At 37.0% G+C, this 15,013-nt stretch overlaps 1 protein-coding gene across 1 annotated transcript; it reads right to left on the bottom strand.

Moving 5' to 3' along the window:
• Positions 1 to 4,662: 4,662 nt before the first annotated feature.
• LOC144959555 (uncharacterized) lies at positions 4,663 to 5,199 on the bottom strand. Its single transcript, XM_078892171.1, has one exon. The coding sequence runs from the start codon at positions 5,197 to 5,199 to the stop codon at positions 4,663 to 4,665; it is 537 nt and encodes a 178-aa protein (XP_078748297.1).
• Between the last annotated feature and the right edge of the window lie 9,814 nt (positions 5,200 to 15,013).

The raw sequence follows: 15,013 nt of genomic DNA, 5'->3' as shown, positions 1-15,013 counted from the left end.
AACTCGCAAGCTCGTTGTGTTATTGGGCACGAAAAAAATAACTCGTTTAATTAATACTAGGAGATGTAAAATGAATCGTATATTATTTCGCGTCATTTTTAAAAAAATGCCGTTACAATAATGGGCCCAAAAGGAATTAAGTTTTCAGACCTGTTAATAAGTATATATCGAAAACAATTAGTGATTAAATAAGGAATATAACTCCTTTTTGATTAGGCCTATAAGCTAAAATCTAACAGTAAAAAATATAATTCTGAGGAATTTGGAAATGACATTATTGAAATCAGCTCGAAAAAAGAAGAACATTGGTCCTTATTTCAGAAAAATCGGTTGAAAACAAAACTGTTTTACGAATAAATTTGATTTAAAAAATTGCTTTTGTTATTTTAGCTTTTTTAGCAACTTTTTTATTTATCGGCCGATTTTCTTGATTTTTATCTCATTTTTTACATCTCAAAGAGACGAGATCAGTGATATACTTTGTTTGTTTCAAATGTAACTACAACATAGTTTGGCTTTTTTACCTATCAACCGTGCCTGGATAATATATTCAGCAAGGTGGTGATTGTGACGCAACTATGCCATGAAGGTCTGCCGGTGTTTCAACGATAATTCAGTTCATTGTTGGCGGCTGTTGACACGTCAGCTGTCAGAACGACCAATCGTTGAAGGGTCAAGATTCTCAATAGCCAATCGTTCTTCGATCAAAAAATTTAACAACTCACGAGAACAAAAGTTTGAAATTTGGTGATGGACGGACCTATGAAATCGCTTCTGGGAGGAGTTTACCCATGAGTGACCGTAGAAAACGAAAAGGCGACTGCAGACATCAAAGGGTAGGCTTATATCATCAAAGGATGTCTACATGATTGACATGGCCATATAGGGAACGCATTATGTACTCCCCTATAAAGAATCTGAACACGAGAGGGTTAAATACGATGGCGGCTGTTGTGTGGTCTGCTCCTAGTAGTCTGTGGGGGGAGGGGGAAAGGATTGTGTATTCGTAGGTAATACGAGTGGAATGCGTAATGCGATCAGTGCATTGTGGGAAGATATAACATTTTCAAATTTTATAATTTATTTACTATTAAGAAATTAAAAACAAAGAAAATATTTTTTTGAGCGGGGGAAGGGGGGGGGGGTATTCGCATTTTTTTTCTCTGACCAATGACATTACCGGTAGGTGGTATCAAAAACACAAAGGTTGAAAATGAAATATCAATATGCACGACACCGAGGGACACACTTATATCATCGAAGGATGATTGATGTTGCACCGATAGGTTTACCCTATTGTGCTAAAATTATGTTTCTGCTAGATACTGAGTTCCCTAAATGGCCATGTTAATCATGTAACATCTGTAGATGATCTCATCCTACACTTTGATATCTATAGCTGCGTTTTCGAGTCCGATTGTCAATCATGACAAAATCCCGCCCACAAACTTTTCATAGGTCCATCATCAGTTTCAAACTTTTTGCTCGTGTGATGTCAAGACTTTCTCATTGCAAAATATTGGTACTTGATAGATGATGCTGGTTCTTGACCTGTCACCATTACTTACAGCATTTCACTATTGGTTGCTGTGACCGCTTACGGATTCGAGCTTTTCTCGACGACCGTCTGAAAGTTGCGTCACCTTCTTTGTGCCCTTTTGAACTTATTAGTGAGCCAAGTCTTGTTAGGAAAAAAAGCCAATGTATGTTTTAGTCAGATTTCAAACAAACAAAGTACATCGCCCATCTTGTCTCAGAGAAACATGAACAATGATACAGGAATCGAGAAAATCGGACAAGAAATAAATAAGTTACCAAAAATAAACAAACGGGAAGAAAATCAACTTTCAAAATAATATTTACTCTTAAAACACTTTTTTCTCAACCGATTTTTATGATTCAAAGACTAATGTTCTCCTTCTTCGTAGTTGATTTCAACAGTGTGGTTTTTATATTCCCCACAATGATATTAATTACTTTCAGTTTCTACACAATAAACTGACTCAGAATGGTGTCAAGTATTATGCATAAGTATTATGACGTAATACTCTGACGGCCATGTCTTCGTCTTGGACGGCGTTTGTGACTGGTGAGAGCCGTGAGAAGCTTGACTCCTGTGAGACGTTTGTCGATCGTGTTATTCGTATTTTGCTATATTCACAACTTAGATACTGTTCTTTTGGTGAAAACGAACGAGGCATTTGCATTGTGGTTAACCATGGATGAACAGTATGTGAAACGGGCTTATAAGATACTGTCCTTTTGTTGGTTACAGGTAGAGTTATTTGCATGGCTTTAACCAAAAAACAACAGTATCTCAAAATATTACGCAACATATTACGTCAATGAAATCGCCGACTAACAGAAAAACGCAATTTATCATCGGCTATTATTTAATGTTAGATGCCTTCCACTATGTAATAGAATTAAAGAGTTATAAATGAAAAAAACTAAATGTGTCGATTGCGGCAAAACTGGTTGGATCTGGTTCAGCCCAGATACTGTCCTTTTGTTGGTTAGGGCATAATTATATGTTACACATTTGCAACTGTGGGTATCCAAGGTTAAGTCTTACATCGATAGCGTAGCTGACACCACATGAATATTTCGTCACTTAGTTTTTCTCTTTTTAAAATAGATTTCTTTGAGACGTTCTAGATCTTTATCTATTTTGGAATAACAACACCTGTTCTTTTTAAAAATTATATTAATGATCAGACTCGGGACATTGTGTCCTGGTTTTGTAAAGAAGGGCAAGGGCGGTGATCAAATGTGTGCTTTCGTGTTCTTTTCTGCATTTGCAAATGTTGCTGATGGAAGCTCGAAGAAAGAAATAACAATGTCAAATTGAATGTAAGCTTCAATTTAATTACAAAAACTGATGTGATGGACGTTTCGGGTTTCCCATTTATCAACCAACAGGATGAAAGAAACTCTACAGATGAATGAGATGACGTGGTAGTGGCGTTGTTAAGATGAATAAACAAAACGTAGATAGGCAGTAAATAGTATGCTCTTTTTTGAGGAAGCACCAATTAAAATAGAACAATATATATTTCGAAAAGGTGCGAAATTAATCAAGTGAAAAGAGGGGAGGCGTCGAGGAATTGTGTAACGCAGTTTAGAAACAGAACAGGACTCTCCTGGAACACACTTCAACCAGTATCCCGTAATCGTCTCCCTCTTTAGATTTTCAAGTAGAACGTTCTACATAAGGTACCGATATCGATTTTCCCGCAGCACTTTGTGGCCTAGAGCATGTCATTTCATCCTAGAGTAGTTTGAAACGCTGCACTGTGTCAAACTCCTGGGCAAATTCCAGTCTTTTCTTTTGTAATGATGCGGGCCGCTCCCAAAGAATCGGCAGAGGACGGTAGCCGGATTAGTCAACATGAAGAAACGATGAGAAATATAGACAGAGGGATCTCGTTGATAAGTCCCATAGAGGTGGCAGATCAGGCCAATGTCCTGAGCCTCGCCTGAGCAGTGGAAAGAAAAAGAAGGAGAAGGCCGTGCTTCATGGCTAGACAGCGGTAACAATGATAAAAAAAAAGAAAATCATGATTAACGAACAAGGTACATTTATAACAAGAACTAAGTTACATCTACAAAAAATTAAATAGGAATGACACAACTCTACTTATCCATTCATCCTGATTGTCTCTCTTCTGATATAACACAATTATAGTAATATAAAATAAAAACGACCGCTGGAATGGCGGTATTGTATAGAGTTCTACAAAACTTGTGACATATATTCAAGTACTTTTGCACCGATTATCAAAATTAATTTCCTGGTCTGTAACAAACTGTAACATGATTGTGAGTCATGTTTACGTTTACCCCTGAACTGTTGTCTGTATAGTTCAGGAGATCTTTCATACAACCCATAAAGTCTGCCTTTCTAGCATACGAGATAGACATCTCTAGATCTGCCCGTCAATTGACTTCGAATGAGAAGGGAACAGAAACGCATATATCAACCAAAAGTATGGGCAACACTCTCGAACATGGAAAATAAATTTCCAATGTTATGCTGACTAAAACGTTATAAGAGGGACAACAAAAAGGGTAAATATATAAAAACCTGATGATGATAGGCACTATGATATAAGTGCATGGGGGAAATGACACTGAGTTAGTTGAATAGAAATCAAATATACAAAATATATATTATAGATAATAACTAAATAGCGAATATAATTAGAAACCACTAGGCAATTTCAATGAATTCTGGGGGAATCAACAACACACTGAAGTAGACAATCAAACTAGGTCAGGGCGAGGGGTCAAAGTGCCCCCCGCACTACCCCGGACTGCTCCAGACTTCCCCGGACTACCCGGGAATGCTCCAAAAATGTTGCTATTTATCAACTAGTGACCATTTGCTCAATTTCCTCCTTAGAATCTGCACCAGAGAGCCAATCATCAACATACAAATTGTTTTTCAACATTCGCAACAACAGAATCTTCAAATTTTTGCACATGTAATTTGATAGTAGCATTCAAAAGAAATGGGCTACTAGCATTCCAAAAGACCACACGGTCAAATCTCATTACCTTCATCTTACCATTGACATCCCACATGATTCTATGAACCTTTTTATCAAATTTGCTCACTTTGATTTGTTGTAAAAATGCCTTTGTAATATCTGAAATTAGTCAAAATTTGCATCTGCGAAATCGCAGCATTATCTCAACCAAATTCGGGATGAAATCTGTCCCTTTTGACATGCAATCATTCAAAGATAAACCATTGGGACCTTTCACGGAACCATCAAACACTGGTCGTATTTTGGTCGTCACGCTACTTTCTCGGACCACTGCCCTATGTGACAAATAGAATGTGGGATTGCGAGTTTCTATTTCATGTGGAGGTACCTCGTGCATAATACCACAGGTCTCCATCTCTGATAAAACACCATTGTAAGCTGTGCGTAACGAAGTGTTCGAATCCAAGCGTATGGTGAGGTTGGCAGACCTTTTCTTAATTATCATTAGATTATCCCTTAACTTTCCACGTTGACCATCTAACCATGGCAATTGAACAACTTCACGTTCTCCATCAAATTGACACGTCCTATTGAAATGATCAACGACTTTCGCACCTGAATCAAATACACCATATACATCATCCGAAATGCCAATGGCATCCAGATCCCAAAGCTTATGACAAAGCTGATCCGGAATATCAGACATACACAAGAGTTGTTGGCCAATGTGATTACGATTGCCTATTTTTACACCCTTTTCCCAAGAGCCTGAGATTATCCACCCAAACTTGGTCTCTTGTGCAGACAGATATTCCGTTATTAAACATACATTTGGTTTCACAAATTTCCAAAAATAATCGAAACCAACAAGAATATCAATTTTCAAAGGACTGTCACTGTTCCCAGATGATCCTTCAGCCTATTTCAAACCTTCTCCTTGTATTATTCTGATAATTTCAGGGGGTAATTTTTTTTTGGATAGGGGCACAGATCATGGGTGACTCAATGACAGCCCTTTCTTCAGTTCCATTATTATGATGACAGACAAGTGATAATTTGTATTTCTGTCTTATCGCTGGCAGATTTGGTTTTGATTGTCCAAAGGCAGCCACAGAAATCTTCTCCTTCTCAACAACTGCTAAATTTAATTTTTGAATGCACTCAGAAGAAATGTAACTCCTGTCTGAGCCGCTGTCAAATATAATATTGACGTTCATGTTGTAATTACTATCACTATTCACCGCAACAACATGAGCAGCCTGGAGAACTGTTACACACGATTTCACTGGTACGGCTTTCACATGTAGAGAATGAGTCTGGTCCAGCTCAGGATCACTATTCACAGTGTTTCGCACTGGATTGTTCGATGAGGTACTTAGGAAGTGGTGGTGCCTTCCACCACACGAATCACATCTGGCCTTGGATCTGCAGTCCTTAATCCGATGAGGACCCATGCACAGGAAACACAAACATTTCTCATAACACTGCGTTTTGCGGCCGTTGCGGTCTCGTCGCTGCCATGAATGATACTTCACCGTTGGGTGGTGTTTGCCGCACCGCTACAGTTGTTTGGGTAAACTCGATTCGAATTGGTGTGAAGAGTTGATGTTGTGTATCGAGCATCCTTTCTCTCTGGTTTTTGATTGTATTACTCTGCACGGAATGTTTGTGACCGTTCTCGACTGCGGATTTCGGAGTGGAGAAATAAAAGGAGATCCTTCAGGTTGCTTTCCTATCCCTCCCCTTCACGAGAGCATTCTAAACGTATGTTCTCCTGCACTTTGTGGAGAACGAGAGGAGTCAAGATAACACCTTAAATGTCACCACTGACACCTAGGGCCTTCAGGCTTCTGATGTGCGTCTGTAATTTATCGTAGAGTGTCCATGACTCGACAGTAGAATGGCCTGGACAAGACACGTTCAGCAACTGTTGAATGTGAGCGAAAATGATACGCTCTTTCCTACCGAATCGTTGCCGAAGGATGGATCCGGCTGTTTCGTTAGCATCTGTCAGGGCCAGTCCATTGATGGCAGAGTGCTTCTCCCTTCAGTAGTGAATGCGGGTATGTAAATTTACTGATGTCTGGGATGTTTGCATCATGAAAAAAGGCAGTAAATTTATCCCAAAACGATTGCCATTGGCTGTGGTCACCACTCAAGTTTGGCAGGTCGTACATTGGGAACTTCGCTAACTGTGGTGTTGTTGCTGTCTGCGAACACGAATCGTAATTGTTAACTGACGAACTCTTTGACTTAATTGTTTCGTCAATCAAATATTTCGCTGTTACGAGAGCCTTTTCCATATCATCCCGGTACTCCTCACTAGCACCAATCTCCGATTCTAAATCCTCGGTAGGAATTAATTCCTCCACCGCTTTCTGACTGTAGTCAAACATATTTAATATTTGTTCGATGTTTGTTATGATTTGAGACAATTCTTGTGTACTAACAATTGAATTGTATCTAAATTTTTCACCTTGTTTGCATCCAAAGTCAGTCTTGTTTTAGCTGCTGATCTGGTTCTTTTAGAACGTTCCAGTTCCTCCATTGTATCTAGTTGAATCAACAAACGTGACAAATTACTTGAATATCTGAAGAATAATTCAAGCCTCACATATAAAACTTTCACAAAGGTCACAAGTGTACGTTCACGTCACACGTAAAATCTGTCAAGGGCGGCGTTCTCGTGAATTAATATTCACAATCTAAAGTCTCAAGTCCCAGGGGTTGCGGCACCATGGACAAAAACATAGTCAATAACGAGCTGTGCTTTGTATGCTATTGAAATGAGTTTTTTGTTTCGACCAAAATAAAAGTAAAAGAACAAGACAAACAAAATTCCAATCGCCAATCCATCCAAACTTGTCAACAATCAACAACAAAATATCATCATCATCTGCCGGCTTCATTCTAGTTCCGAGACAAATTAAGAAGTTCAAGGGAGACAATAAAAAACACACATCAAATTATACAGCAATAAAATTTACACAGTTGTCTCCCCTGATGGTGTTATCTTGATTATTTTTAACAACAACAACAATAATAATAATAATAATAATAATAATAATAATAATAATAATAATAATAATAATAATATAATAATAATAATAATAATAATAATAATATTAATAATAATAAATAATAATAATAATAATAATAATAATAATAATAATAATAATAATAATAATAATAATAATAATAATAATAATAATAATAATAATAATAATAATAATAATAATAATAATTGCGATTGGAATGATACAGAATAGGAAAGAGTTTTCCGCAGCCTTCAACTGTGTGAAGAATGAATTCATGAACCCAAGCACCAAATGTCCAAAGTGGGATTAATAATCACCTCAAACTCCTCTTCCTATAAGTCTTTAAAAAACGACAATACACCACAATCGCTATTTTCGACGTTTTCTACGTCGTCTGCCATTGTTGCTTCACAAATTATGCGTTCATTATCAATCGTGCCTGGTTTCACTTTAAGGTCATTATTTACTGCGGCTATGTGGTCTTGTGGTATGACACCCGCTTTCCTGGATTCGAGTCCCGCTAGGCGCATAGTTGAGTCCTTGGAAAAAGGACTCATGTGTAAAATGAGTACCTGGTCATTAAAACGTTGTCTCTGTCTCGATAACAATGTAATATCGCCTAACAGGCTTCATGTTTCATTCTACATGTTACGCGTTGTTGTTGGTCAGGGATCCTTTATTGAATTATGCGTAATATAAAAGCTCAAGTTATAATTCAGTAACCAAATTTTGTGTGCAGTTAAATTTATATATATATATATATATATTGTTATACGTTATATAAATTGATATACTGTTTTAGGTGGCTTGGCTTGTGAGCAATGACCAACGGCACCATTAGATCCAGCTGACTTGGCATTTCTTGAAGGAATATAGATAACCCATCAAACAAGATGTCTGGTGTCAGCAGGAATCAACGATGTTGTCCAAAGTGAGCAAAATGGGGGGGGGGGATTAATAACCTTGCACATAGAAAACAAAAAGACGAAAAGGCTTGAAGCGGGGCTCAAACTCCGAGACCTTCCGGATCACAGTGCAATGCCTCCTCCCCCCCCCCCCCCCCCCCCCCCCATAACTAGACAATCACCACCCGAATCGTCATCAGCAACTTCATTTCATGTTCTAAAAATAAATAATTCCAGAGTATCTCTGATAACAACGATGGCCGTTCACTGACAGTCGCCGGCCGTGCCCTCCAGACCTTTTCACGTCGGGATAAGAGGTTATGGAGAGGTCAATGTCGAGCAATTTGTGTCACATCACCTCCCTTTTTTAAAAAAAAAAACAACTTTTTTTGAGCTTTTTAATATCATATAGCGCAATATCTACTAAACGTGCTCAACGCGCTTTACAAGGTGTCCCTGGCCAACAGCAACGTAACATGTAGGACGTGACGCCTGTCAGAGGATAACATAATTTTTTTTCGGACAGAGACATCGATGTAAAAGGCCAGGTACTCATTTTACACCTGAGTATGGTAAAAGAATCTGAGAAAAGAGCCTTTTCCAAGGACTCAACTATGCGCCGAGCGAAGTTTGAACCGAGGACCTTCCGATTCGAAAACGAGTGTCATACCACGAGACCACATAGCCGCACAAACACGAGCCGTACATATTTTTAAAAACTGTGTCACAAGTCGATGTCATTCGCATTATACTTAATCTCGTATCTGAACAATTTATTCTTTGTTGCCCCAAAAAGGGTTATTTCATAATAAAAAAGAATTAAAATTACATCATTACCCCCCATTACTCATTATAATATATATATATATATATATATATATATATATATATATATATATATATATATATATATATATATATATATATATATATATATACTAGTAAAAAGCCCGCAATTTCCGCGGGGAAAGAATTATTTTCATTCGATACTGTACTCACCGTCATTTAATGAGGGCAGATTGGTAAACAACGTTGTCTGTGTAATTTGGTATATCTTCGGTTGATTTTTCTGTGTGGCCCAATAATATATTTAATAATATATTCCCTCAACTAACCCCAAGAAAAAATTAAACCTAGTACCTTTAATTAACCCCAATAGGAAAAACAAACACCCTAGCACTTTAATAATACTTATGAATAACCCTAATAGGAAAAAAAAATCATCCGATCTCGAGCTAACCCTAATAGAAAAAATCATGACAAATTGAATAAATAAACGCCTGACAAAATATCAACGGTGAAAATACAAATTTAAAGAATACTGGGGATGTAGGAGCTTTCGGAATGTCTCCCCTTTACTTAACTTATGGAAAAACAAACATCCTAGCACCTTTACTAAGACTTATGACTAACCTTAATAGAAAAAGAAATATCCTCGATCTCGAGCTAACCCTAATAGTAAAAAAAAGAATCAAAATGGCGACTGAAATACCTTCATGTGATCAAGTGAATAATATCACTATGAATGCCACGATTTGCTGAAAAATGCCAACACCCACACACACATGTATACACCACACACAACACACACAAACACAAACACACACACGCACACACACACACACACACACACACACACACAAACATACAAGCAATTAGAACATACATAACACTGATCACCGCTAAATCAACAACACAACGGAAGTAATAATAATACTTGATGTCATAAATAGATGACGCAAATTGACAACTTTTTACAGTGTCAAAATTAGTTGATTTTGGGAGTCAAGTGTCGTCGTTGGTACATATTTTATGATATTATCTGTTTGACTCAACGAACTTTCAAACTGACTTTAAATTATAAAAGGAAATCAAGTTATCTGTTCATCTATCTGTAAAAAATACATTTCTAATTTTCAAATCTTTCAGTAGAGTTGTGCGTCGTATCAATTTTTTTATTGACTCAAATAAGCACAATGTTCTCCACAATGCTATTTTTTTTAGAAAGGACTAGTAAAAAGCCCGCAATTTCGCGGGGAAAGAACTATTTTCATTCGATATTGTACTCACCATCATTTAATGAGGGCAGATTGGTAAACAACGTTGTCTGTGTAATTTGGTATATCTTCGGTTGATTTTTCTTTGTGGCCCAACATGAAGCCTCTGACCCGTGACACAGCAACATACATTTGTCCGTGTGTGAATACCGGTTGTGGTAAGAAAATCCCCACCTTGCTTTATGTCTGCCCCTGAGACTTGTTAATTGTCATTGCATATGACAATTTTACCGGAAACTGTCTTCTATTTATAATAAATGGTAAGCCTGAATCAGTTGTTGTCGTCAGATTGATTCTATGGATAAACACTATGTCGCCAGCTCTCCTACCCGTAATTATCTTGGCTTCTAATACTTTTGAACCTAATTTAATCATTAACAAACGGGTGCCATTTAGGAGGCCTGAATTAGGATTTATATTTCTAAGCAGCATGACTGACGTGTTGGCTTTCAAATGTAATGCATGTGGAGGAAGTCCGTGAGGTGTAAGTTCGTTCAAGAATTCAATCGGGTATAAGTTGATGTCAGAGTCACTTTGAATGGAATCAGCACTGCGGTAAATTTGTTCAGTTGATGAGGTCAACCTGGACAGAACGGGTGCATTTATTTTGTCAACATTTTCATGGGTTGTAGTCAAAATTGCTCTCTCTGATAGATAACGTTCATCCGCAAAGTTCAGATTCAAATCATTGTATACAGCATTTATTATCAAGCATTCTGGGTCATTTTCAGGAAGCGCTGTAGGTAATTTAACAGAATACTTTTCTATTTCGCTGAAAACCGGCTCTGTACCATTTCCGATGCGAAGAAGCCAATTTGCAAAACAGTTATTGTCACCAGTAACCCTCATGTTCTTGTTCATGTGAAAAATGGTGACAAAATTCCAAATAATCGACTTGTTAAGTGTGACACTTAATATATCGGCTTCACTTCCTTTGTTAACAACAGGTAGAATTTGCCGACAATCCCATCCAAGTACAACCACTTTGCCCCCAAGAGGTTTTGAACTGCCTGTTATGTCACAAAATGTCCTGCTCACACATTCAAACACACGCCTGTCCATCATAGGTGCTTCATCTCAAATTATGAGAGAACTACTCTTCAGTAACTTAGCTGTGTCTGAATGGCGACTGATGCTACAGGTGCTGTTATCCGTTATTGGAATTGGAATTTTGAACGTTGAATGTGCTGTTCTACCACCGTGCTGACAAAATATCAACGGTGAAAATACAAATTTAAAGAATACTGAGGATGTAGGAGCTTTCGGAATGTCTCCCCTTTACTTAACTTATGGAAAAACAAACACCCTAGCACCTTTAATAACACTTATGACTAACCTCTCGAGCTAACCCTAATAGTAAAAATAGAATCAAAATGGCGACTGAAATACCTTCATGTGGTCAAGTGAATAATATCACTATGAATGCCACGATTTGCTGAAAAATGCCAACACACACACACACATGTATACACCACACACAACACACACACACACACACACACACACACACACACACACACACACACAAACATATCATAACAAAACTGATCACCGCTAGATCAACAACACAACGGAAGTAATAATAATACTTGATGTCATAAATAGATGACGCAAATTGACAACTTTTTACAGTGACAAAATTAGTTGATTTTGGGAGCCAAGTGTCGTCGGTACATATTTTATGATATCTGTTTGACTCAACGAACTTTCAAACTGACTTTAAATTATAAAAGGAAATCAAGTTATCTGTTTATCTATCTGTAAAAAATACATTTCTAATTTTCAAATCTTTCAGTAGAGTTGTGCGCCGTATCAATTTTTTTATTGACTCAAAAAAAGCACAATGTTCTCCACAATGCTATATTTTTAAAAGAAAGGATATATATATATATATATATATATATATATATATATATAATATATATATATATATATATATAGAGAGAGAGAGAGAGAGAGAGAGAGAGAGAGAGAGAGAGAGAGATTGGGCTCATGGAGCCGGAGTTGATCCCGACTCTAATGCGTGAAACGGACTATAGCAATTGCTTGCTACTCATTAGACAGGACGTTAGTCTATCGCAAAGTACCTTCCGTCAGATCTAACAGACCCAGATACCCAGCCACTCTTTATTTATAAAATTTGTGATACAGTGTGGTCATGTGCTGTTACTGAATAAATTGTGAAACGATGACAATTAATACGGCATTAACTCGGACAGAATAAAAGAACAAGACTGAATTTTGAGTCAATAAAATTTCATCGAAAATATCATCGAATGATTAGGAAATAATTTAAGTAGGCCGAGTTTCAAATTAAAAGAAACATAAGGAAACTCAATCTCTTCGGTGAAAGCAATTTATTTTAGATTTTATAAATTAATCCTTACCTTAACCTCTGGGAAAAACAAAAACAAACAAAAAAACAAAAAAAAACCCCAACAAAACATGTATTTTAAAATTTGGCCACAAAACTCGTCCTTCAAAATAAATAGATGGATTTAAATGACCTTCATCTTGGCAAAAACTCGCAAACCTGGGACCACGCAAGGTCCCCAGTTTGCGAGTTTTGACATATGAGGGTTATCTAAATCGATCGATATTTGGATATATCCATTTTTCTGTCCAAATTTTAAAATACACGTTTTTCCAGAGTTTGGCTGTAAACTGTAAACTGGTTCATTGAGTCCATCAGCTTCACGCATAGCATTGGCTTCACGCTAACTACATTAGTCTAGTAGTTGCAGGTTTGAGTCGAATTGTGTCTTTCGGTCGTATAATTATATTTAGCCTTTAAACTAGGAACGTTATGATTGACGATAACAGCACTTGATTGGGTAACGAGAGAGAGAGAGAGAGAGAGACAGAGAGAGAGAGAGAGAGAGAGAGAGAGAGAGAGAGAGAGAGAGAGAGAGACAGAGAGAGAGAGAGAGAGAGAGAGAGAGAGAGAGAGAGAGAGAGAGAGAGAGAGGGGGGGATAGTGCCAGATCGATTAGTTATAATTTGCCAAATAATGTTTGCACAGTCGAGTTTAAGGATGAAATTGATTTTTCGTCAAAGGAAGAAAACTTAAAATTACCCCCCCGCCCCCCCTCCTTAAAAAATTTATTATTTTTTGTCCACTTTGAAGGGCAGACTTAGATAATTGATTTCACCAAGTGAGAAGACACAACGATCTAATTATAACCTCATAAAAAGATGAGATTAACGTCAAACCAAATATTATTTAGAATTCAAATAAGTGGACTAATACAGAATGTTCATCTATTGTGTGCATATTTAGAAATGAATAATTTCCTCTTGAGTTATCTTATCTCCACCCGTTTTATTGAATGATGAAATTGAGGCCTAATGTAGGGACCATTTCACATTGAATCAAATCCGACCCGACTGAAAGCTTCAACTTGTCTCGGTGGTTTAATATGAACATTATAATATGAACTTAGTGTTTGTTTGTTTGTTTGTTTGTTTGTTTGTTTGTTTGTTTGTTTGTTTGTTTGTTTGTTTGTTTGTTTGTTTGTTTGTTTGTTATCAAGCAAAAATATAATTTAAAAAATAAAAACAAGTACCAAAAAGTGCTAAAGATGGATATGGTGATGCCTGAACTTCTTAGCTTTTTGGAATTTGGCATAAAAAACGTGTAACTGGCAATCCAAAAACTAGGTCAGGTAAAGGAACCAATCAAAAAGCAACTTACTGAGGGTGTGTCGGAATCATCGCTCAATATCGGATCATGTTTACCCATTTGGTTTTTCACAAGCTAAAGACGATCTTTTTGAAAAATAACGAACGGTTCCAAAAGCGAGTGCACAGGAAAAGGGTTTGAGTTTGATCAGAATTGAACGTAGATTTAGATGTTCTGTAATGTTTGTGGATGTTTATAGTTGATAGTACTTTTCAAAGCAGTTTGGTTGTCAAAGATATCACATAAAGTCATAATAAAGTAACAGCCTAATGATAACTAACCCTTCACAGATCGACAAGTTCTCAAGATAGGTAGCCTACCCTAATTTAGCGACAATGTCTCTTCGCAAATGGAGCTTCGAGAAATTCTGAATATGAATACGAGTCAAATTCAGATTGTCGTCTTGGCATTTTAAATACAAATCTTTAAAATAATATTTTGTAATTTATTTATCACTTTACATCTGGGAAGTTTTCTAGATACAGCGCAAAATATAAATAAAAATCATCTCCAAATCAGATTATTTCGTTACTGGGAATCGGACCTCACACCCTTGTCTCGTTGAAAATGCGACCATAAATTGCATCATATACCATAGAGGTTAGCCGACCGTTTGTACAATTCTATTGGTTCTTCTACTACATACAACAAATAATTATCAATTATTATAGAAATGTAGAAGATGAATTTGGTGTGGTTTGTTGGCTCATATGGCATTTTTCCTCCAAATTATCTGGAATATTAGGGTCTGGGGTTGACGAGAGGTGTGCATTCAGGCGTTCATCATAAAGTTGCCGCATTGACATCAAAGAATACGACTTGTCTTATCGGAGTTACA

This window comes from Berghia stephanieae, chromosome 14, assembly GCF_034508935.2.
Source record: "Berghia stephanieae isolate SIO BIC M18660-M18661 chromosome 14, UCSD_Bste_1.3, whole genome shotgun sequence".
Classification (NCBI taxonomy): domain Eukaryota; kingdom Metazoa; phylum Mollusca; class Gastropoda; order Nudibranchia; family Aeolidiidae; genus Berghia; species Berghia stephanieae.
This window is presented reverse-complemented; position numbering and strand designations above follow the sequence as displayed.